This window comes from Podarcis vaucheri (assembly GCF_965113315.1).
Source record: "Podarcis vaucheri genome assembly, chromosome: Z".
NCBI lineage: Eukaryota > Metazoa > Chordata > Lepidosauria > Squamata > Lacertidae > Podarcis > Podarcis vaucheri.
Genome location: NC_138758.1, coordinates 48025010 through 48050361, shown reverse-complemented (window position 1 = coordinate 48050361; position 25352 = coordinate 48025010). Strand labels below are relative to the sequence as shown.

Below are 25352 nucleotides of genomic sequence, written 5' to 3'. Positions count from 1 at the left end.
GACAGGTGGAGAAGGCATCCACCTGTTAATCACCTGACATCACCATGATGTCAGATGACCCATTTTCACACCTTAGCTTTGCAAGTCCCGGCAATCAATTTCAATTCTTCCTCTTTGAGGAAGCAGTATCTTTACTTGCCCTGCACCTGCATCAGGTGACTTCAGTCACAATGGAGACCTGGCAGGTGTGATTAGGGCCCTGGACTGTAGGCTCCCCAGCACTATTATAAGGTTTAGAGGCTGCCACAGAGGAGGCCCTCTCCTGGGTGACAGAAGAGGGGCCTTATGTGGAAATTAAGTCCTAAGAATATTGTTAGGGATGGAGCCTTAGGCCTCAGGTATTTGGGGGCTGAGTCATATAGGACTTTAAAGACCAATGTGAGCACCTTGAATTGGGCCCAGACATAAACTGGCAACCTATGCCAGTGACAGCTTGTAAAATCTTGGGGTGGGCCCTTTGCAGCTTTTACCTTTGGGGCATGCCTGGGACTCATCCAGATTGCACTCCCAAGAGGGCTGAAATAGATATTCCTATTAATAGAAGTTCCTATCAATAGAATAGACTGGTGCCAAGAGGAGGTCCCCTCAATCACCATCTGCTTTGGAGAGGACATTTTTTCTTCAAGATCATGGCAGGAATGGGGAAGGTTGCACTTCCTCTCTCTGCCTGCTGTGATCCTGATCTAGATAAAGTGCCCTGCTCTTGGTTTAATTAAAAACAACAACAACTCTGACAACATTTTGATTGGCACATTTAAAGTATACTTAGGGATGCGGGTGGTGCTGTGGTCTAAACCACAAAGCCCAGGGCTTGCCGATTGGAAGGTCAGCAGTTCGAATCCCCACGACGGGGTGAGCTCCCGTTGTTCGGTCCCTGCTCCTGCCAGCCTAGCAGTTCGAAAGGACATCAAAGTGCAAGTAGATAAATAGGTACCACTCCGACGGGAAGGTAAACGGTGTTTCCGTGCGCTGCTCTGGTTCGCCAGAAGCGGCTTAGTCATGAACCGGAAGCTGTCTGCAGACAAATGCCGGTTCCCTTGGCCTATAAGAGCAAGATGAGCGCACAACCCCAGAGTCGTCGCAACTGGACCTAACAGTCAGGGGTACCTTTACCTTTAGGCACCTGTAATAATTGAAATAAATGCTTCTTGCTTCCCTACTGATTTTCCTGCCTTTGTTGGCCTCCATTTCATCTACTGCAGGTGTATAGAACATCTGTGGCCTTCCAGATCTTTTGGACTACAATTCCCATCATCCCCAGCCAGCATGCCTCTGAGTTGCAGTTGCTGAGAATCACAGGTGGGAAGAATGCTGTTGCACTCAGGTCCTGTTTGCAGGCTTCCCATTGGGGTATTGGGTTGGCCATTGTGAGGACAGGATGCTGAATCAGATGGGTCTTCCAGCAGGGCTCTGTTTATCCCAGAGGTAGTCAACCTTTTTATACCCACCGCCCACTAACGCATCTTTCTTGATGGTAAAATGTCCTTACCGCCCACCAGTGCTCGATGGAAGGAGGATTCAGCTTGTGCTGTAGAACCCCCTATCGCCCACCTAGAATCCTGAAACGCCGACTAGTGGGTGGTAGGGACTAGGATGACAACCCCAGGTTTATCCCAATATTCTTATTCATCCTCCATCTCTCTCTCCACCCGTTTACATGAAGTATTGACAACCTCCCCACCAGCTTGATTCATGGAGGATGATGGCTACTGGCTCTGATGGCTCTGTTCTCACTCTACCTAAGAGTCATCAGTTTCTAGGAATCACAAGTGGGGGAGAGTGTTGCTGCGCTCAGGTCCTCTTTCAGTTACAGATAGGTGGCCGTGTTGGTCTGCCATAGTCAAAATAAAAAAATTCCTTCCAGTAGCACCTTAAAGACCAACTAAGTTAGTTCTTGGTATGAGCTTTCGTGTGCATGCACACTTCTTCAGATACACCCTCTTTGTCCTCTTTGTGGGTCTTTGCAGAGGTAACTGGCTGGTCACTGTGAGAACAGGATGCTCAGCTAGACGGGCCTTTTGCCTGATCCCTGACTTCCCTCCTCTTCTTTTTCGGTATGTGTGTGTCATGACAAGGCGAGGTGGGAAGAGTGAGCTTCTGCCTCTTCTGTGCACTTGTGTTGTAATTTTTCAGAGCATCTGTGGACCCTGCCCTCTGGAGGCAGGACCGGTTGCTCATTAGCTGAATTGCCTGCTGAAACTGGATACCTGGCTCCCTCCAGCCAAAAAAGCAGAGTTCCTGGAGCTATTTAAACAGGACAAGGGACACCTTCTCTCAGAGGCATCCTTCCCTCACATCCCACACCCCTTCTCCAGCACGTCTCCACACCACGCCAAACATCTCACTCCCTAATCTGTCTTCTCCATGGACTGACCTATTCAAGCATCACTTGAATCCTTAGGACAGGGAAGAAGCAGCCACCTGCAGGAACAAAAACCAGAGGAGACTCTCTTGAGATGCACTAGGGGCACTTGAACTCACAGCAGGGATTGGCATCTCTCAAGGCTTGAACATTCACAGTGGTTCCTTAGTTCAGGAATCAAATTGCTATGTGAAAAAAAGGAAAGCAGCTGCCTACAAGAGATCAATTTAAAAACGCCTGTTGAGACCAATGACTGGAAGTGCTGTTCACCTGGATATAGAGTAAGTGTCCATTATCACTATGGGGGCAACTTTGCACACCTGTGCAGCTCTACTCAGCAGTGAGTTGTGCTGAATTGAACAGGGTACATCTCTCAGGTAAGAGGGTATAAGATTGCAGCCTAATTGGGGTGGCGGGTAGGAACGTTGATCAAATGGGAAAAAATAGGTCAAGGCTTAAGACTTCTGACTGTTTCTGAATAATTACAGTTCTCATTTAGAACCATTCTAGGTTGTTTGTGTGTTTAAACTCTAGCTACTTGAAGAGAAGAAGGAAAATGAGGAAAAAGCATTCCCTTGGGCAATTCCTACTATTTTGCTTGTGTACATTTCTTGAAAGCATCAATGAAATGTTTTTAAATAACGAGTGTGGCCACCTCTGCCTTTTACTGGGAGGGAGACTTTTTAGCAGTCCATCTGGCAAGCTCTGGCTAGCTCTGCAACTGGAAACATGCTGAACCCCATTAAGGATGCACCACCCGCCACTCAGCCTCAGCAACAGAGTTCATGGGGGGGGGGCTGACTCAGGACTTCATCCCAACATTTCTTCCATATGAAGCTGCTGCATATCAATTCAGGCCATTGGTCCATCGTGTGTGTTTTTGTGTAGACAACAGACAAACAGATAGGACTGGTCTGTTGGTGAATTGCAGCCCTTTCCTGTTTTCCTTCGCAAGTGCTAATAGGTGCAGATTGATAAAGTATTTATGGGAGCGCAGGAGGCCTCCCACCACCACTTTGCTTTAAATTACAGTATCTGGAGGAGAGTTCATTCACTTTTCATCACCTGTTCTTCAAGCACTGGTATGTTTCCTCCATAAATGTTCCTTTCCTTTTTCCTTTCCTTGGGGAAGAGAACCTTGCAATGCCCTGCTTCTTCCTGCTCCTTCTCAGTATACTTACTTATTTGGAAGTTAAAGGAGCACTAAGCACTCCAGGCAGCTTCTCGCTCCCATCACTGTATGAATCCATCCACCACCACCCCCTGCCCCCTCCCCCAATTCAGGAAGTAGCTGTGGAAGCCAAAGAAAAGAAGCCTTGTGGCTCTTTCAAGGGCTGTTGCTGCAATCCTGCCTAGCACACCTACCGAAAGCCCTATTGGAAAAAAATGCCCAGCACTGCAGTGATGGCAGCTTAAGCTTGCAAAGATTACAGGATACTTCGTCAGATGCCTTTTTCTTCACAATGCATTTTGGGGGCATCTGCAGCCTATTTCTGCAAAGCATTTACTTAAAGGGTGTGTGTGTGTGTGTGTGTGTGTGTGTGTATGTATGAAAAGTCCAACCCTCTTCCGTAACTCTTGTGCAACTCCTCACATACAATCTGGAGGAAAGTCATTTTGTGTCAGAGGTGCAACTGACTGGAGTGGGAAATCAATTTTTCAAAACAAGTGAAACCCTAGACAACTCTACTCGGATTTAAGTCCCACTGGGTTCAATGAGACTTACTGTGTAATGCGATCCTATACTGTGCATGTTTACTTGGGTTAAATGAATAGCTTTTAGAGGGGGTAGCTGTGTTTGTCTGTAGCAGCAAAGTGTGTTCATATGGTGCTCAAGTAAATGTAGCAGGCTGCAGGCTCTGTTGCCCCGTTTTCCCAAAACCTGTCAAGATTGAAAAGTGCTCCAGAGGTACCATCCCTCCTTTTTTTGCAACATACGTATTTTTGCAAAAAAAATTGAGGCAGAATTTATATCTACAACCATGGAACGATTCTATATGTTATGTACCTATATATACATATATAATTTAAAGCCTTCCTTCGACTTGCAACTTTCCCAAGCGCTCTCCCCCCGTGTCTACACTAGAGGGCAGAAAAGAGCAGCAGCTGAACGGAGCTGCTTTTGGTTTGGTTTGTTTTTTAACTCCAAAAACCCACCCCAAACCTTTTTTTCCCCTCACTGCTCCAAATCTTCCTTTTTCCTCTTTCCAAAGTCCAGAGGCGAGTTCCTTGTGGCGGAAGAACACCGGTATCTCCATCTGCAAAAGCAGAAAGCGTCTCCACTCGTGCGCGCCTGCTCCACCGCCACCAGGCAATAGCTGAGCAGAGCCCCTGTGCCTAGAGGTGGGGAAGGAAAGAAAGAGGGGGGATCGTATCCTCCCCACACAACTGAGATTTCTTTCTTTTTTTTAAGAGGGTGGGTGCGAGGGAGAGAAAGGAGACGCGTGTCGGGATCCCATTCTAAGGCTGCAGCGCCGGCGGCGGCGACACCCGCGTCCGGCGATCATGCGGGCGCTTCGCTTCCCAATGTGCCGTTTCGTCTCTCCTTCCTCCCCTCCTTTTTTCCCAAGGCACCCGCGATCGGAGACTTAAATGGGATTTAAAAGTCCTGCTCCTCCGCCAGCGACCAAGGGACTGCAGCGAAGAGCGCGAGCGCAACGGGAGCGAGGCGAAGGGGGCTCTCTGGGGCTACGGAGCTGAAGAGCCCCGTCCGAGGGAGGGAGGGTGGGAGGAGGGCGGGCAGGCAGGCAGGCGGGGGGTTCGAGGGGAAAAGGATGCGCCCCCAAGGCAGCTTTCTGAGGGATCGCAGCGAAACAATGCACTAAAACGTGATGAAGCTGGAATTAGCACCGCTCTCCAAACTCAAAGCAGCGGCGGCCGCAGCAGCAGCAGCGAGCAGGGGGTGAGTAGAAAGACTGGAGGTGAGAATGGTAGGGGCACGAGTGCTTCTGCTGTGTGTGTGTCGCCCCCCTCCCGCCCCCCTGCAGCAGAATTTGCTCCCCAAACGCAGCGAGGCTGGTTCTTAAACCACCTTAAAAAAAAAGAAAAAGTAATTGGAGGATTGTACCTTGCCCAGTGGTGCAGTTAGATAATTTTATTTATTTGATTTAGTAGAATCTTAGAATTGCAGAGTTGGAAGGGACCCTCCTGGGTCATCTAGTCCAACCCCCCCCGCAATGCAGGAACCTCAGCTAAGGCATGGCCATACAATCTCTGCTTAGAAACCTCCAAGGAAGGAGAGTCCACCACTTTCTGAAGGAAACTGCTCCTCCCATCAAAAAGTTCTTCCTGATGTTTAGTCTCCTTTCTTGAAAGTTGAAGCAATTGGTTTGGGACCTGCCATTCTGAGCAGGAGAAAACAAGCTTGCTCTATCTACCATGTGATAGGCCTTCAAGTATTTAAAGATGATATCATATCTCCTCTTTACCAGGCTAAACATACCCATTTCCATCAACTGTTCCTCATAAGGCTTGGTTTCCAGACCCTTGATCATCTTGGTTGCTCTCCTCTGCACACGTTCCAGCTTGTCAATATCCTTCTTAAACTGTGGTGCCCAGAAGTGGACACAGTACTCCAGGTGTGGTCTGACCAAGGTAGAAGAGAGCATGATTATTACTTCCCTTGATGTGGACACTAAAATACTTCAGTTGATGCAGCCTAAAATAACATTCACCTTTTTTTACTGCTGCAACACACTGTTGAGTCTCATGACTTCATAGGGGAAGAGGTGTAGCACAGTGATAGAGCATCATCCCAGCTTTTCTGGGTCGAGCTGGGGAAAACCCCTCCCTGCCTTTTCATCCAGTCCAGGTAAGGCTGACCTTAACAGACCAATGGTCTGATTTGGTGTTAGGCAGCACCCTATATTGTTCTTCTTTAATTCAGCCCTTTATTCAGAACCATGAGGACTGGAATCTATTCATGTTCATGGGGAGGGATTTATGGGAAGAGCACCTGCTCTGCATTGCCGAGGGTTCCAGGTATGGCCTCTCCAGGTATGGCTGGGAATGTCCCCTGCCCAGAACCGAGGGCAGCTGCTGCCAGCCAGCGTTGGCAACACTGAGCTATACGGACTAATGGTCTGACTCAGTATGAGGCAGCTTCTTATGTTCCTGTGTCACTTCATTTCAATTATGAATTGCTTCCCATTAAACATCACCAAATGATTAAAACACACACGCACTATTATAATATCACACACACACAACACACACACGTATATACCATTATACACATACATACACTTGCATGCACACATATATACAATATGTATAATATATAAATCATACAAATTTCAAATTCATTTCAGGTACAGGCTGGGACTAAAAGGAAACCCCACTTTAAAAAGTAGAGACTGTAGACTGAGCGGCCCCCCCAACCGTCTTTAGATGGTGGAGTGCATTAGATGTGATAAGCCAGCCTTGCTTACGCTTAGGGAACTTGCAGCTTGTTCTTTTCCCCTGAAGACCCCAAAGACCCACTTTTCCCATAAGGCAATCTGAAGCAAGTGAAGGAAAAAATAAAGTAGGCTTGAAGAGCTGTAAGTTCATCAGGTCTAGAGTATAAAGTTTCCTAACTGTAGTTCTGATCAGAGATGTAAGATCTGAGGATGAGGAGATCTCTCTCTCTCTATCTGATCAAGGAGAGTGGCACCATCAGAACAGGCACAGGTCTGGTCTCCTGCCTGGCAGAATGAACAATCCTGAAGTAAACAAACCAATACACATTGCCCTCCAATGGTGGGTTCCCCCCATAATGCCATTTGAAGGAAAGCACATTTCCATCTTAATGGGACAGAGGCAGGTCAGACCATCAAACATCTGAGAGCCTCAAATGACCTAACTGTATCTCTGACCAAGGAACAGGCAGAGAGGTGTGATATCTGGCCATGGGAGGGGTGTGTGTGTGTGGACATGTAAGGGTATGTAGTTTTGGTGTACTTTGCGGGAAATCTGCTTTGGCTAAGGGCAAAAATGAATGAATTTTTTTAAAAAAAACCCAACTGCTCCCAGGCAAGACTGTCAGAAGATTGAAAGGCAAAGGTCTGGAAAAGGTTGGTGGAAGGTGTATGTGTGTGTGTGTGTTATATTGTCTACTCTGGTGGAGGAGGAAAGAGGGAGATATAAGAACCTGGAATGGGCAGGCGGGCAGTGAACTTATTTAAAAGGCCTTTCTTAGCTCCCTGAGATGAGATGAAGGAAGGAAGGAAGGATTCCTGAATTATTAAGATGACTTTTGTCTATGTGAGAATGTGGTACAGGGATTGTGCCCTCTCATCATTGGCAAAAAAAACCCCCAGTAACTAATACTAGTTTTCTGCATCAGAAGGATGTGTTCATGTACCTTCATCTCCCGTCAGGAGGTGGGGGCAGGGACAGGTAGCAAAGCGTTAAACCTCACAGTCACCTAGGCAGCAATCCTAAGCATGGATCCTGGGCCTGTGATGCAGAAGTGCTGTGGAAGGGAAGGATTAGGTGTGCAAGAAGACCTCTTGCTTTCAGAATCTATAACCTCCCTTCCCCAAAATGTGTCATGTTTCCTGGAGACACATGCTTTGCATGCAGAAGGTCCCAGGTTCAGTCTCCCAACATCTTCAGGTGGGACTGGCAGTGTCTGCTGCAGAGCTGCTGCCAGTCAGTGTAGACAGTATTGAGTTGGTTGAACCAATGGTCAAACTTAGTATAACTTCCTGTTGTTCATTAGGAGTATTTATAGCTTAGTGGCAAAGCACATGCTTTGCATGCAGAAGGTCCCACCGTCCCATGTTCAACCTCTGGCGGAGAAAAACTTGGCCTGAGATGCTGGAGAGCTGCTGCCAGTCAGAGTCAGGGGGCAATGCTGGATGCGGTGGAGCAAAACTCAGTGCTGGAGTATTTGCTTTGCAGGTGGAAGGCCCAAAGTTCAGCCTCCAGTTATGAGACCCTCCTCGTTGAGGAGCTATTGGCCACAGTGGTCCAGGCTTCACCAGCACTCTTAAGGTCTTTTGGACTCCAGTTCCCATCACACCTGAGCACTGGCTGTTCTGGACAGGTTTCACGGGAGTTGCAGTCCAACATCTTGATGGCACCAGGTTGAAAAGGGCTGCAGCAAACTATTGCAGGATGGCTCAGCAGAAACTGGAACACAGAACACTGTCTTACACCAAGTCAGACAACGAGTGCATTTAGCTCAGCACTGTCTACAGACCTCAGCAGCTGCCCAGAGTCTTATCAGGCAGGGATTTATCCCCCGATCATAGCTGGAGGTGCCAGGGATTGAACCTGGCACCTTCTATATACAATGTAGGTGCTCTGCCACTCAGATAATACTGAACTGTTGCACTACCCCTAAGCATAAAGCATTCCAGCCCCCTGTTTTGAATTAATTAGGAGCTAAGGAAGCTGCCTTCTACTAAGCAAACCATTGGTCTACTGAGGTCAGTGTCAACTACCCTGACCAACAGCGACTCTTCAGGTTCGGGACTGAACCTGGCATCTTCTGCATGCAAAACAGATGCTCTCTGCTCCTGAGCTGTGGGCCTTCTCTTCTAAGGGAGTGTGCAAGTGAAGTACCTCTTATTGAGACAGAGTGCTGCTAGTTAAAAGAGATCAGGTAGCACTAACTGACAGGAAGCAACTTCTGCCTGAGACCTTGGAGAGCTGCTGCTAGTCAGATTAGATGACAGCCTGGCCTGGTGTAACACAGCTTCCGATATCTGCATGCTCTGGTTACGTCCTCAGCACAAGCTAATTTTTAGATGCATATTTGGCAGATTGTGTGAGTCTGCCTATGACTGACTCTGCAGAAAAGTAGTGGTGGTGGGGAAGAGAGAGAGGGAGAGAGAAACATTTCTGTTTTGCCCAGACTTTGCTTCAGCATGTCTGAAAGCCTCAGAACGGCTCCTCCTTTTTGCCCAGGTATACCTGCCTGCCATCTCTGTTGGGTTTTCTCCCCCAGGAGTTAGGCGTTTGCGTTTTGAAGGGGAAACACCTGCCTAGCTTTAGAGCTGGCTCTGAATCAGAGAGGTGGATGATTGCAGCTTTCAGGGGGGGAAGAGAGAAGTGGAAAGGGACTGAGCTGGAAAAGTAAAGCCTAAGATTTATCAATGGGAGGGAGAAGAGACCAAGCGTGCGCACGAGAGAGAGAGAGCGCAGGTGGATGGTTGGCATTATGGGGAAACTCATACATGTAAAGCTGCCTTATACAGAGCCAGACCCATTGGTTCATCAAACCCAGGGCTGGCTTTCCAGAGTTTCAGGCTGAAGTCATTCCCAGCCATACCTGGAGATGCCAGAAATTGAGCTTGAGATCTTCTGCATGCCCTTTGCCTAACAATAAAAATAAGGTTCCAGAGCTAGAGCATCACCACCTGATATTTATATTTTTGCTTCTTAACAGCAAGACAGTCTTTAAGTGGTTTTCAAGCATTATAATAGATATTGATATAACTAAAAAGAAGCAAGCCTGCAATAGCAAATAAAACAGTAGCTCCCTCCCCCCCCTCCGCCAAGCAAAAACAGAAGGAAACCTATGAGCACATTTAGAAAACATCTTTAAGGGTCAGGCATTGCCACCCCCTTCGCCCTCTCTCTTGCCAAGCCACATGTTGAATGATAGCTGCTGAGGCTTTGTTGGAAGGCCTTCAGAACCCAACACCTGGGTAGGCAATTGCAGCGGTCCCTGATGGCAAATGGGACACAGCCCAACAGACCTCCGTCTCCCCTCAGTAATGCATTGGTCACTCAGACCTGTAACATATTAGCTCTTAAGTGCATGGGCAGCTGGTCATCTATGACCTCCAGAAACATGTTTGTAAGCATGGATGGGAGCATGGAGGTGTGTGTGTTGGGAAGGGGCGGGGAGGATAAACCAGTGATGGGGAACCTCTGACCCATGGACTTATTTGAGCTCAACCTGTCCTGCACCTGGTGTCATATACAAGCCAAAACAGCGGGCAAAAAGGTTTGTAAGCACTAACAACCAGCAAGTCACCCATGTGTCAAACTTGGCAAGGGGTGTGTGTGTGTGTGTGTGTAAAAGATAAGAGCTTAGCCTGCTGGCTGCATCCAGCCGCCCCAGTAGCAAGCATTTCTTATAAGACAAGGAACCTGTGGCCTGCCTGATGTCACTAGTAGCCCCTTCAGCATGGCCAGATGGTCTACGCCTGGAGGGCTGTGCACTCAGCAAACCTAATAAAAGGAAAAATAGAAAGAAGGAAAACCCCATTTTGAAAGTTTGCCCCTCTCAGTTACAGGCCTGATAACTGAAAGCTGGGTTTGCTTTTTCCATGGAAATGGAGAGAGGAGGGGGGGGGGTGTTGCCAGTGTTTTCCTGGAAGCAGGTTCTCTCTCCCCTCCCTCTCACACTTTTCCTGTGATGTTGTGACTCTCCTTCATGTTTCAGGCTCAAATGCCGCTGGCTGCCTACAACCAATGTAAACCAGCCAATGTGCTCCCAGGGGAAGGTTGTGGATCACTGTGTGCCAGTAGTACCCTGGCTAATTTATTGCCTTTTTTGTTACAGGCTCAGCTTGCTAACCTTATTCTCCTTTTCTTTAGCTGGTGACCTGTTGCTGCAAGTTTCTATCTGAAGATATTTTGAAACTGAAGTAACTTTTGTGTTTTCTTCTTTTTAGGGGATTCCCTTTTCTCTGGACCGTTTTCTATTTCACCTGTTTCCTAGGATTCACACAAGGAGGTCCTGAAGGTAAATTTCAATTTTGAGAGTCCTTCCCCACCCACTTTGGTAGCGGGTGGGTAGGTGAAGAGAAGTCTTTTATCGAGCAAACCATTGATTGCTTTTCTGCTTGAAGCACTCAGGGCAAGGTAGAAAACATAAAAGCTGGGGTGGGCACCCTCTGTCCTCTGATCTGCGCCTTGAGAAGTACATAAAGCTGAAAGGGGAAGTGGGAAAGAGCGCCACTCTTCCAACTTCCTCCTTCAGCTCTATGTACTTTTCAAGAGGAAAAAACATGGCCACCTAAACAACCTCATCACCAAGGGTACCATGGCTTTCACAGGCACCATTTTAGCGACCCCTGGTTTAACAAGGAATTCCTACCTGGTTGTGCTTCTGTGTGCCACAGAACACCTGCTACTCCTGTGTAGGGGAATGAGTGTACAGGGAGAGGAGCAGGGCCACCCTTTCAGCCCTCCCCGAGTGCATCTTTCCCCACATCCATATGTTGCAGAAGAACAAAACCGAGCATGTGAGCTGCTGTTCTTGAGTCGGGGGGATAGCCTAATCAGGACACACAACTAGGTGTTCCAGTTGCATGGAGCTCCTACTTGTGAGCCAAAGCTCAGATATTAAGCTTTCTTCACACACAACTGCAGCCAACACGTCACTGTGAGAGAGAAACATATGATGCCCGGGGCAGCAGTTAAAGCAGAACCATGCTTTTCTCTCACATGAATAGGGATAAAGATGTCCAGCAATGTGCAGTGCCTTGATACATGGTAATGGTTGGAGTAGTGGCTTGCGTATTAGGGGGGAAAGAAGATGGAAGAGGACAAAAATTTGAACAAAATTTGTAACTTCTAACAAGTATGGGTTGTATCCAGTGTTGAATCTACTCAGGGTAGACGTGTTGAAATTAACATACATGTCTAATTTAGGTTCATTAATTTCAGTGGCTCTACTTAGTTGGATACAACCCTGTATTCATCAGTAAATTTAGAAATAATTGCCATTTAAATAGATATGCAATGTGTTTTACCCCAGTGGGAGAGGCTATGTCCAGGTGACCCCAGTGCCACCTCAGTCTGCTGCCCAGATGCCACGGTTGCTGGGGAACTTTGTGGCCCTTGCTGCTGCTTCTGATGATTTACCTTTATGTTGGGCTTAGGCTGGTGAGTCCTTCAGAGGATGCCTTCAAATAGAGAGCCATCCTCTAAAGTAGGCTGTGTAGCCACCCTACGTATGGGGTGGGTTAAGTTGGAAATGGCATTGTGTGCTATTATACTAATACTGTGCATGGCTTTCCCCAGATATACACTAGAGGTGAAAGTTACCCACTTTCCCCCTGCCAGATAATTATGTTCGGTAGGTTTGGGATGCTCGGTGGTTAGAAATGGAGAAAGTCTGCTGCATATGTATACAAGCTCACCTTGCACCTGCAAGGTCTTCTTGGACTCTTCCCCTGCGAAAAAGAATCTGATAGTAGTGTGCAGCTGGGACAACTCATCTTTGATTGAACCATAACCTAGTTGACAACACATCAAGTAGTTGAAGGCTGGTGGTGTTAGGATGGTGTCTTGTGTCAATTCAGACCATTGGTCTATCTAGCTCAGTATTGTCTACACTGACTGGCAATGGCTCTCCAGGGTTTCAGACTGGGGCTCCTCCTATTCTACTTGTAGACGCCAGGGATTGAACATGGGAGTTTCTGCATGCAAAGCACATGCTTTGCCACTGAATGATGACCTTCCTGCCTGTTGCTGGTTCTGCATTGTTTACAGGTGGTTGTACTTGAACTGATGATCCTGACTTGCACTTAATGTTCTTATTGGTGCATCCCATATCTATTATCATTATCATTAACACTGCTCAGAAGAGAAGGCTTACTGAATTGAGTGGGCCTTATTCCCGGGTAAGTGGGGTTAGAATGGCAGCATTGGGCTCTAAAGTACTAATGAATGATGGTCTCCAATGGTTGCAAACCTCAAGCATCCCTCTATTCTTGCTCATCCATCACTCCTGAAGTTTGAACTAGAACTCAGGTGTGAGCAAACTTTATGCTTTATTTCATTTGTGCTAGAATCTCAAGATCCATCAAATTAAACCTGATGCAAAAAATGTATACCGATGTTAGAATTAAGCAACTTTAAGCACAGAAATGTGTTTTCAGTGGCAGTTTTGAACAGACCTCATGGTCCTCCACTCCTGGTTCCCCTATTCATTTTGTCAGCATAATTGAAAAAAGGAGTCATTTTGTTGCTGTCGTAGTTAAGCAGTTGGACACTGGAAACTGACCAATCTACTGCAAATCATGCTGTGATCTCCCAGGAGACCCAGACATTCTTTCTTCTGCCTCACTCTGCGAAGTAGATGGTGTCAAGGTCCTTCTCATCTTCCCATTAATGCAGGTCATTGCTTGGCCTCTTTGCTTGTCCCTCAGAACCATTTCCTCCTCTTTCCCTGCCTTCACTGAAGAGGGTTTATAATTCAGCAAACACATTCCATATGCCATATGGAATGGGTTTGCTGAGTTATGGAGGGAAGGAGTAGGAAAAATGCACTCTTTCTGCTACAAGAGAGAATGGGTTTTCTCCCATTCAAAGTGGCTGCAGGCTGAATATGAGGTTAGTGGGTCTTCTTGTTTCTGCTGCTGCCACATGTTCCACTTCCAAAATGTTAGGAGGTGTCAAAATTCAGCCCCAGCCCAGATTTCAAACCCCAGGTCTCCTCAAGGGGAGCTAGACTTGCCAATCAGTGGTGGCTCTTTGCCATTGGGACTAGCATGGAGGAAGGCGAGGAAGGCCCAAAAGTAGGTGGAGCCAATGACAAGCAGAGCCAACTAATTCTAGTTTTGCTCCCATACTCCTCCCTGCTCAGTTCTCCAAGGCTAAGAGAGAGGAAGCTGAAATGCAGGGCTACCTCTTGGACTGGTTGTAGGTAAGAAGTCTGGCAAGTGGGGTCTCGCTGAGGGCAGACCGGTTGGTTGGGCAGTGTACCAGTTGCCCAAAGGAACCATTCTTCACTGCCTCCAGCAGGTCTCCACATTGAATCTGAGTTTCCCTGCTCCAGGACTGGCATTCCCCTCCCCACAACCCAACAACCAGCTGCCTCGGTTCCTGCCCGGCTTTCAGACCTGCCCGTCTTGTGTCGCTCAAGGGCACAGGAGCAGAGGAAACAGTGAGCCACACAGGAGCATCAGAGCTGCATGCGAGGCTATTCAGGAGGAAAAGGAAATGCATGGAAGTACCTGCCCAGATCCGGGCCTGTGAGCCAGGAAGGGGTGGGACCTTCCAGTTCCTTTGTAAAATTCCCGGCTGAGCTGCTTCGTTGCTGAAGCAACAGCTTCCTTTCAAGCTGCTGTCCCTCCGCTGTAAGGTAAAGGGACCCCTGACCATTAGGTCCAGTTGTGGCCGACTCTGAGGTTGTGTCGCTCATCTCGCTTTATTGGCCGAGGGAGCCGGCGTACAGCTTCCGGGTCATGTGGCCAGCATGACTGAGCCGCTTCTGGCGAACAAGAGCAGTGCACGGAAACGGCGTTTACCTTCCTGCCGAAGCGGTACCTATTTATCTACTTGCACTTTGACGTGCTCTAGAACTGCTAGGTTGGCAGGAGCTGGGACCGAGCAACGGGAGCTCACCCCATCGTGGGGATTCAAACCACCGACCTTCCGATCGGCAAGTCCTAGGCTCTGTGCTTTAACCCACAGCACCACCCGCGTCCCATGTAAGAGGCAGTAACTGCCTCTAAATGCCAGATGCTGGGAATCACAAGTGGGGAGAGCTGCTGTTGCACTCAGGTCTGCTTGCGGGGTTCCCTTAATGGGCATCTTGTTGGCCACTGTGATTGCAGGATGCCAGACTATTTATTTATTATTAATTTGAGTTATTACCCACCCTTCACCCTAAGACCCCAGAACAGATTACAACAATAAAACATGCAATTCTAAAACAAATAAGCAATTGCAATTATTACATAAGAAAAATCAGTTCCATATATAAAACAGATGCAGACTGGGGTGGTGATCTCAGCATATGTGGGTGGTTGGAAGAGAAAGGCGGAATGGCCTTTGGCTTGATCCTGCAGGGCTCTGCTTATCTTCGTAGGGAGAGGATATGGACACAGTTATCTGTGCCTCAATAACGGCCAGGCTGGATTACTGCAGTGTTGGGGATTCCAGTCTGTGGGCACCAAAGGGCCTACAGAGATCTAGCAGGGCACCCACCAGGACTGCTAATCTCCTTTGACCCGATTACAATTTATAATGGCAGTGTGAGGGTCTCCTCACTCCCCCAAGCGCTGCTCCTGCTGCCAGTGGCTGCTAGCCACAATGGCAGTGCTCTAGTGATACCTCCTGAGGCAGCATGCCTCCAAATCCCAGTTGCTGGGAATCACTAGCGGATACAGCAATATTGCACTGAGGTTCTGCTGGAGAGCTTTCCACTGCGGCGTCTGGTTCGCCCCTGTGAGAACAGGGTGCTGGAGTAGATGGGCTTTGGCCTGATCCACCAGGACTCTTTTTGTGGTCTTAAGTTCCTTACCTGGGGAAACAGAGGTCATATTCACCCTATGCATTTAAAGCACTGGGATACTGTTCTAAACAGCCATGGCTTCCCACCAAATAATTCTGGGAGCTGTAGTTTGCTAAGGGTGCTGAGAATTCTTACAAGACCCCTTGTACAATTACATTTCCCTGAGTCGTTTAATAATCTGTCCCTCTTCATGAGGAACTATGGAAATGGTGAAGGAAATGGTGGTCCTTCTTATAGTACCACGAAACTCTACAGGGTTCTTTGTGATTCTTTGGCCACAACTGTTTTAAAGGGCATCATAGTGCTTTAAATGTGTGGTGTGAATGTGGCCAGACACATAGGGAATCAGCAAAAAATTGCTAGGGTGGGGGCTGGCCCTGGCCTGTAGGCCAGCTGTTGGTCACTATTGCCATATGGCATGGCTCGACCTCAGAGAACATGCTTTACTCTGCTGTGTTCTCTTTGCTTGTTAGTCTCCCCTTTTGCTTTACGATGATGGCACACAGAGCTTTCCACTCGGCTGACAGCCCAGCAATATTATAATGAGTTTCATCTGTTGCTGGCAATTCCCTTGGGGACATTGTGCCGGAGAATAGTTGGCTCTGCTGCCTTCCAGAAGGTCATTTGTCGGCCTAGTTCTTTTTAATAAAATACTATCACACTGCACTGACACTTAACAATCAAACTTCTATATATATATAATGGTACCTCAGGTTAAGAACTTAATTTGTTCTGGAGGTCCGTTCTTAACCTGAAACTGTTCTTAACCTGAGACACTACTTTAGCTAATGGGGCCTCCCGCTGCTGCCACGCGATTTCTGTTCTCATCCTGAAGCAACGTTCTGAACCCGAGGTACTATTTCTGGGTTAGTGGAGTCTGTAACCTGAAGCGTCTGTAACCTGAAGCGTCTGTAACCCGAGGTACCACTGTATATATATTCCTGGGTGGAGAAATAAAGCCTATGAAGATATGTCAGAGGGTGTGGGGTTTAGGCTGGGGACCTGCACAACCTATCCCATCCACTGGGCCAGTCAGGTGTGAGACCGGCAGCTGGGTGGAAGAAAATCAAAACTGATTGGCGGCTGAGGTCACCTAGTGAGTTTCATGGCTGGGTGGTAGGGTGATCACCTATAGGTCATAAAAGAAGGGGACTCATATTTGCATAAAATGTGCATACGTTGATGTACAGATGCAAATGAATAAATTATTTCTATCTTTTAAATAGAAATGCAATAGTGACACATCATGGACAGTCCCTCTTTCTTTCCCTTCTTACAGTCCTTTGTCTTTACACCAGACTTTATTTAACTTAGAGAACTCAGATTTACATAAAATTTGCATATGCTGATTCATCTCCCTTTGTAGGAGAAGGCTGTGACCAAGGCGACCTGTTTGCTTGCTCAGTCTGCTCTTCAAGTGTTGCCCACAATGGATGGGCAGTTTCAAAGCCCTCCTGTTTTCCTTCGTTAGGGTACCTTATTTTGAAACCAGACCACCCTTCAAAGAGAAGATACTTTAGAACTAAAGGCTGCCCCTCCGTAGAGAAGGTCACATGGCCACTGGACTAGAGCAGCGATGCGAACCTGGGTCTCTCTCAGTCACCCTAACCACTGCACTAAACAGCTGTGAAAGGAAGGGATGAATAAAGACTGACTCCTACAAGTTTGTGCAACATACTGTCTTGTACACTGAGTAACACTCAATGACCTGTGGCTGAAGGGCTGATGACAGGCAAGACAAGTCTCTAAGGGCTGTTTCATAAGCTCAAGGTCTGGTTGGATGTGGTCACTTAGCAACAAGCCTGTGCTTGCATGAAATCCATTACAACAGTAATTGATGAGTAGATAGAATAGTACAGTGGTAATTGATACATGGTGGTAGCCCACTAAGAACTCACATAACCCAGACCCTCCAAGTGTCCCTATTTTCCAGGGACGTCCCTGATTTAGAGCATCCATCCTGGTTTCTGATTTGATCCTGGAATGTCCTACTTTTCCTAAGGACGTCCCTATTTTCATTGGAGAAATGTTGGAAGGGTTACCAGACCCCCAAGCTGTCTGAAGTCAATTCTGTATAGGGAAGGTTTTTTGTTTACTGTTTTATTATGTTTTTATATACATATACAGTGGTACCTCGGTTTAAGAACAGTCCGGTTTAAGAATGCTTCTCTGCAAAACCGGAAATAGTGTCCTGATTTGAGAACTTTACCTCGGTCTAAGAACAGAATCTGAACGGTGGAAGAGCACCAGCGGTGGGAGGCCTCATTAGGGAAAGCACGCCTCGGTTTAAGAACAGTTTTGATTTAAGAACGGACTTCCAGAATGTATTAAGTTCGTAAACTGAGGTACCACTGTACTATATACATTACTATTTATACCCCACACATATTACTGGGTTACCCCAGTGTGTGTTTGTGTATATATAATTTCTGTACCACTTTATATTTTTAAGAAAAATATCAAAGTGGTTACAGTATATTAAATCAATTAATCAATAAAACAATCTGAAAAAAGTCAAATACAGTGGTACCTCAGGTTAAGAATGTAATTCGATATGGAGTTCCATTCTTAATCTGAAACTGTTCTTAACCTGAGGTACCACTTTAGCTAATGGGGCCTCCCGCTGCTGCCGTGCCACCGCCACACGATTTCTGTTCTCATCCTGAAGCAAAGTTCTTAACCTGAGGTACTATTTCTGGGTTAGCGGAGTCTGTAACCTGAAGCGTCTGTAACCTGAAGTATCTGTAATCTGAGGTACCACTGTACTGTATAGAGTAAACAGTCAAAGCAACATAATAGAAAACTAAAATAGTACCTTAAAGATTTCAAAATAGAACATTACAAAGGAGGTCAACTACAGAATACATATTTAACATAATAGGCCAAGTGGAAAGGGTTTTGTAGGGAGCGGCCTCCACACCTCACAGCCGCTTAATGTTCTTCCAGCCTCATGAGGAGCCTCTTCAGGACATCCCTATTTTCACTGGAGAAATGGAGGGTAGGAATAACTTATGTGCTGAAAGAGCTGCAACTGGTGGCCTGCTTTCCTCTAGGCACAATTCAGGGTACTCCAGAATGAGGCCACCAGTTGCAGTCCCTTTAACACAGGGGTTATGTGAGTTCTCAGTGTCTCAAATCCTAAAAGTCTTGGGCCTCAAATATCTGAAATACTGCCTCCATCCCTTTAGACCCTCTTGGATGTAAAGATTGTCAGAGAGGGCCCTCTTGGTAGCTCCACCATCTTCAGAATTGTGGGGAATAGTGGCCTGGGAGAGGGCATTCTCTGTGGTAGCCCCTTAGCTGTGAAATTCCCTCCTCACAGAAGTATGTCTGGCACTTTCAATGTGTAGCTTTCGTCATATGCTGGCCTCTGATTACACACACACACACACTGCACCCTTTGCTTATTTATTTGGTCTTTGTCTATTTTTCTTTCCATCCAGAGGACGGGATGTTTGGCGGCAGGGAGATTTTCCATAAAACACAGACACACACTTTTATATAAGCATATATAATCTTAGGACCAACACCATTATTTTAATGGTAAATTTTCATTGATTTTAATACTGTATTTTTTACATTCTTGTAACTAGCCCATGAGACCTTATGGCAAAGAACGGGTAAGAAATCTAAATGATAATGATAATGTAAACAAATAAATAAAATCTGAGGACGGGAGGAACTCCTGAGATGTCCCCCCTTTTAAGGATAACCAAAAGGAGTCACTGTGCTATTGCCACAGCTGCCTTGTTGGTATGCATCGTTGTCCAAACATCTGTTGGTTGGTGAGCTCACCCCCTTTCCCTCTCCTTTAATAGCAAAACCGTCTCCCTTGGATTTGTGCAAAGTTTGAGAGCATTGGAAGACCTTCCTGTGTCATCAGTGCCACCAGTGTGGTGTAGTGGTTAAGAGCGGTAGTCTCATAATCTGGGGAACCGGGTTCGCGTCTCCGCTCCTCCACATGCAGCTGCTGGGTGACCTTGGGCCAGTCACACTTCTCTGAAGTCTCTCAGCCCCACTCACCTCACAGAGTGTTTGTTGTGGGGGAGGAAGGGAAAGGAGATTGTGAGCCGCTTTGAGACTCCTTAAAAGGGAGTGAAAGGCGGGATATCAAATCCAAACTCTTCTTCTTCTTCTTCTTCATCAGCAGGCAACGAGTGTTTTAAGGCTCTTGACAGGTTGCTGAAGCCTTTGAAAGGGTCTTGCTGTTCAGGTCTCTTCTCTCCCCCTGCCTCACCACCAGGTCTGTCTCCAGCTTTAAGGTAGACACCCTTGCAGTGTGGTCCTCTCTTAACAGAAATGGGCCTTGGTGGCCTTATCCAACACTGGTGGGCAGCAGCGCCAGGATCAGAGCTTGGCTGCTGTGCTGGGTCTAAACTGCCACTTTAATTTCTCACGATACTCCTGCCCTAGCACTGCTCTGGGGCAGTGTGAGGGATTTAAGTGGTGGTTGAGAGACACAGGTATCTGGCATGGTCAGGATCTTTGGGGAAGTGTCACCATAGTGGTGGATATTGCCTGGATCCTATCCTGATGCTGGACTTCCATGACTATTTCCTCCACCTGGGAGAACTCAGAATATTTGTTCGTTCAATTTGGACCAGGCCTTCCTCCAAGTAAAACAGGGTAGCCTATACCATCCCCCACAATATTACTTTGCTACAGCCCTGCGAGGTTAATTAGGGCTAGAGTAAGGGGATGTATTGTGGAATCAGTTGCCCTAGTGGAAATGTCAGCCCATATCGTGCCGCCCCTGATATAATTTGGATTATCCATTTCTAGGGAGAATCCAGTCAGGGTTGCTGCTGCTGCTGCTGCTCCTGCTGCTGTTGATGTTGTTTTTAAACAAAAGCCCTGTGTTTGTGATATCTTAGTAACAATATTCAGCCCTTTCTGGAATGCTCAAAGTAACTGGTTCAAATGAGTATCATGGTTTCAGGTGGGATTTCAACTCCAAGTCTTGCTGGATCCTAGGATGACATTCTAACTGTGGTTGCCAACAGTTTGGATCTCTGGGCACATTTACAAATTGAGGAAACTACTGTGGACACCTCACATACAGAGGCGTAGCGTGGGTTCTCAGCACCCGGGGCAAGGCAAGTAATTTGCGCCCCCTAACCCGTGGATTTTAGCACTCGAGTCTCTTCCGCGCCCCCCTAGATGTTGCGCCAGGTGCACCCCCCACGCTACGCCACTGCTCCCACCACAAGTCTTCAGGACAGCCATCCGAAGGCTGGCGGTGGGAGGAGGTCTCTCCGCCCCACCGCCAGCCTTCGGAGGAGGTCCGAGGACAGTGGGGAAGACGCGCTGCGCTTCCCCGCTGTCCCGGAGATTTCCCTATGGACTTTCGCCTCCAAAGGGCCGGCCAAACGCGCCCCCCAATGTTGCGCCCGGTGTGACCGGCACCCCTAGCACCCCCCACGCTACGCCACTGCTCACATATGCCATAACTAAGCAAGCATCACAAACCTTTCTAGGTTGGGGGGAACCTCGGGCCAAGGGACCAAATATGGCTCTTCAGGCATCTCAGTATAGCCCTTGGACTTCACCTCAGGCCACATGGCCTCACTAGCCATACCCTCTTTCCTCAGGCCACACCAAAAGTTCAAAGGTAAAATTTATGTTTGTCCCTCCTCCCGCCTTTGCCTCTGGCCTCACATGTGCCCCCGCAAGATTCCCTATCCTTGACTTGTGCTATTGGCTACAACACAATGATTATTTGACGCCCCATCTTCGCAGGGGGAGGGGACCAGGTATCAAAAGTGTGTGGGCTGTTGTTGTTTTTTGGTAATGTCAGGCAGGTACTTTCCTTAGCCTCCCTCTTTTGCTCCTGGAAGGGTTTATAGCGATATAGCAGTGACTAGGAGCAATATGAGTGGCAAAATTGTGCTTTAAAATATGCAGGAAAGAGAAGAAAAAAAAGGTGTGGAGACTGAAAATAAGAAAGTTTCTTGAAGCTGAGTCTGTTTATCAATTTTTGCAAAACATAAAGCAAAAGAGAGAGAGGAGCAGAACCTGTGGTATTAGCTTTTTTTTATAAAATGCAATCTCCCTCCTCCCTGTCCGATTTATTACTTCCTCACGTAAGAGATGAACATCTGGCGAAATCACTTAAGCAAACATTTTTCAGTCTGCGCTGTATGCTAACGTTGAGAAAAGGAGGACTAAAATATTTAGCTGTTTCCCTCTCTCTTTTGGGGGATAGCCATATTAATATACTGTACTGGAGTTCTCACTCATGTTTCTCCACTCCCAGTGGAGCTAGGGAATGCTGACATGTTTCTAGTCTGGCAGTAGGCCCTGCGACACACATGTAACCATCTCCACCTTATTTATTTATTTAAATATGTATAGGCCGCATTTTCATAAAAAAATATGGCAAATCAGTATACAGTATACAAAATTACAGTAAGAGAAATAAAAAATGTCCGTAAAACCATTACATTGCAAAGGACTGAATAGCACAGTTCTTAGAAGACATCTAAATGGGGGCTGGAACATGATGGAATAAGGGTCACCAACATGATGCTCACAAAAAGTCTCCATAGATATTCCCTCTACTCCTTTTCTGTTTGTTCTGGCTCAGCCACTTCTACACCCCCCCCCCAATAGAAGCCATTTTGTGTTGTTGTTGATTAAATTTGTATACCTCCCATCATCCATAGATGTCAGGGTAATTCACAGCATAAAAATACAAGATAAAAACACAAAATACAAAGTGAAAGCAAGAACAAAACAAAACAATACACACTTCTCCCACCCCTTCCCACTCGCCTCTCCACAGCAACCACTTTGTGACTTGGTGCCCACAGTATTTCCTGAAAATTCCAAATGTGCCCCCCGGCCCAAAAAAGTTGGTGGCCCTTGTATAAACATGACTAATTAAAACAATCCAATCCAACCCAACACAATTAACATACAGCCATCTAAATTAATCTTTTAAAAATAGCCAAAATCAACCACTAGAAGCCCATTTGATTTTTTAAAAATAAGTGTTTTAGTTTCCATTTAAAAGGCAGCAACAAGGTGAGTTTTCTAGAGCTGGGTGAGTTTTCTAGAGCTGTGGAGCCACCACAAAGAAGTGTGTGTGACTGACTCAGAGCTAGGGTAAAGTTACAGTGGACAGGGCCCCTTTAGTCAATGTCAAAGCTCAGGCAGGTGTGTGTGTGTGTGTGTGTGTGTGTGTGTGTGTGTGTTCTCCTTAGAGCAGGCATGGCCAAACTCGGCCCTCCAGATGTTTTGGGACTACAACTCCCATCATCCCTAGCTAACAGGACCAGTGGTCAGGGATGATGGGAATTGTAGTCCCAAAACATCAGGAGGGCCAAGTTTGGCCATGCCTGCTTTAGAGTAACCAGATCCAATATTGTTTAGGGTGCGGGTAGGCAACCTTCTCTCTCTTGAGGGCTTCATTCTGTCTTTTGCCAGTGGTGGACAGGACCAAGGACAAAAGCGTGTGAATTTATAATTCATAGATAGATGGATATGGAGTTATATGCCACCACCGCCCTTCTTGCAGAGGGCTTTGGAAATTTAGGCTGAGGGCTATAAGCTGCTTAAAGCTGGTTCAATGCATTGCAGATCAAGGCTAGCGCTTTTGATTTCCAGTAAACAACTGATTCCTTTTTCTCATATGGAAGTGAGGTGAGGAGGATGGAAGTGTGTGGGTGGGGAAAGACTGCTGGCTGTTGATGTAGTTTTGTAGATATAATTTACATTTGAGGGCGGGAGGCAATGGGAAGGTATATAGTGGTACCTCTAGTTACGAACTTAATTTGTTCAGGAGGTCCGTTTGTAACCCGAAACTGTTCTTAACATGAAGTGCGTTTTCGCTAATGGCGCTTCCTGCTGCCGCCGCACCGCCATTGCGTGACTTCCGCTCGCATCCTGGGGCAAAGTTCGCAACCGGGAGCATCTACTTCCGGGTTAGCGGAGCTCGTAACCCAAAGCATTCGTAAGGAGGGCAGTACATAACACGAGGTCCCACTGTATGGGGAAAGACTGTAACTCAGTGGCAGAGAGTTGCTTTGCATGCAGAAGGCCCCAGCATCTCCATGGGGGGGGGGGTGAGAGAGAACCCTGTCTTGGAGAGCCACTGCCAGCCAGTGCAGACATTACTGAGCTAGATGGATCAAAGGTCTTACTTCAGGAGAAGGCATTCTCCTATGTTCCTAGACAACAGTAAGACAGAAGCTAGGGCATTGTTAGTAAAGTAAGGCCTCAACCTATGCGCATTGAACTTCTACGTATTCAGCTTTATGCGCTTAGCAAGCACGCAAGCAAGCAAATGAATGAACAAATAAATAAATAGAAAGGGAGCAAGCGTCCAGAAAAAAAGACTTTGGCTATCTCACCTGCTGATGAACCCAATGTGTTTTGACTGGACAGAATTTTGGCTTTAGGCACGATCCCTGGAACGTAAGCCCTGCATAAGTTGCGGGCTTACCGTCTGCCAAACAGCAGCAACAAAAGCAACAATTCATTTTTTTTTTTTATAATATTTTTTATTAGTTTTACAAAAGTTTTTATAACAGACAAACACAAAAAAGAAAACAAACAAACAAACAAGTATAATTTCATAATGTCATTTCATAAACTTCTTTCCTCGGACTTCCCCATACCTCCCCTTTCTGCATCCTCATGTCCAAATTTTATAGCAACTTATAAATGTTTTTTCCAACTCTAATTCATCATAGTCCTTTCTTATTCTAATCTTATATTACTGCAACCCTTTCTCTCTATAGAATCTCGACATTCTAAACTTCATCAAGTTTATAGTAGTCCTTAAGATAAATCTTGAATTTCTTCCAATCTTCTTCCGCAGTCTCCTTTCCCTGGTCTCGAATTCTGCTCGTCATTTCCGCCAATGTCATATAGTCAATCACTTTGATCTGCCATTCTTCCACGGTGGGTAGATCTTGTGTCTTCCAATACTTTGCGATCAGTATTCTTGCTGCTGTTGTTGCGTACATAAAGAAAGTTCTATCCTTTTTTTGCACCAATTGGCCGACAATGCCCAAGAGAAAGGCCTCTGGTTTCTTAAGAAAGGTATATTTAAATACCTTTTTCATTTCATTATATATCATCTCCCAGAAGACCTTAATCTTCGGGCATGTCCACCAAAGATGATAAAAAGTACCTTCAGTTTCCTTACATTTCCAGCATTTATTGTCAGGCAAATGGTAAATTTTTGCTAGCTTAACTGGGGTCATGTACCACCTGTATACCATTTTCATCACATTTTCCTTTAAGGCACTACATGCCGTAAATTTAATTCCGGTGTTCCACAACCTTTCCCAGTCAGCAGACATAATATTATGACCAATGTCCTGTGCCCACTTAATCATAGCTGATTTAACTATTTCATCTTGTGTGTTCCATTTCAACAGCAAGTTATACATTCTTGACAAATTCTTAGTATTGGGTTCTAGCAGTTCTGTCTCGAGTTTTGATTTTTCCACCTGGAAGCCAATTTTCCTGTCTTGTTTAAAAACCTCCGTTATTTGATAATAGTGGAGCCAATCTTGTACTTTGGGTTTTAGTTTTTCATGGCTCTTTAATTTCAGTTTCTCTCCATCCTGTTCTAAAATCTCACAATACTTTGGCCATCCGACCTCCATATTAACTTTCTTATGGGCCTTCGCCTCTAAGGGTGACAACCATCTAGGGGTTTTGTTTTCCAACAGGTCTTTATATCTCATCCAAACATTGAACAACACTTTCCTTACAATGTGATTTTTAAAAGCACTATGCACTTTGATTTTGTCATACCATAAATATGCATGCCAACCGAATGCGTTA

General features: G+C 46.4%; 1 protein-coding gene across 6 annotated transcripts in view; it reads left to right on the top strand.

Annotated features, from left to right (window-relative positions):
- The first annotated feature begins 2586 nt into the window (after positions 1-2586).
- COL27A1 (collagen type XXVII alpha 1 chain) overlaps positions 2587-25352 on the top strand; it is a 266717-nt gene continuing 243951 nt past the window's right edge. For 3 of the 6 annotated variants that reach the window (XM_082208771.1, XM_082208769.1, XM_082208768.1), the window contains exons 1-2: positions 5129-5264; positions 10978-11048. In XM_082208771.1, the coding sequence (XP_082064897.1) occupies positions 5194-5264; positions 10978-11048 (142 nt within the window). In that variant the 5' untranslated portion in view covers positions 5129-5193. Of the gene's footprint in view, positions 2644-5128; positions 5265-10977; positions 11049-18527; positions 18550-21045; positions 21163-25352 lie in introns of those variants that run through there. The other 3 variants (XM_082208770.1, XM_082208772.1, XM_082208773.1) reach the window with 3 other exon arrangements.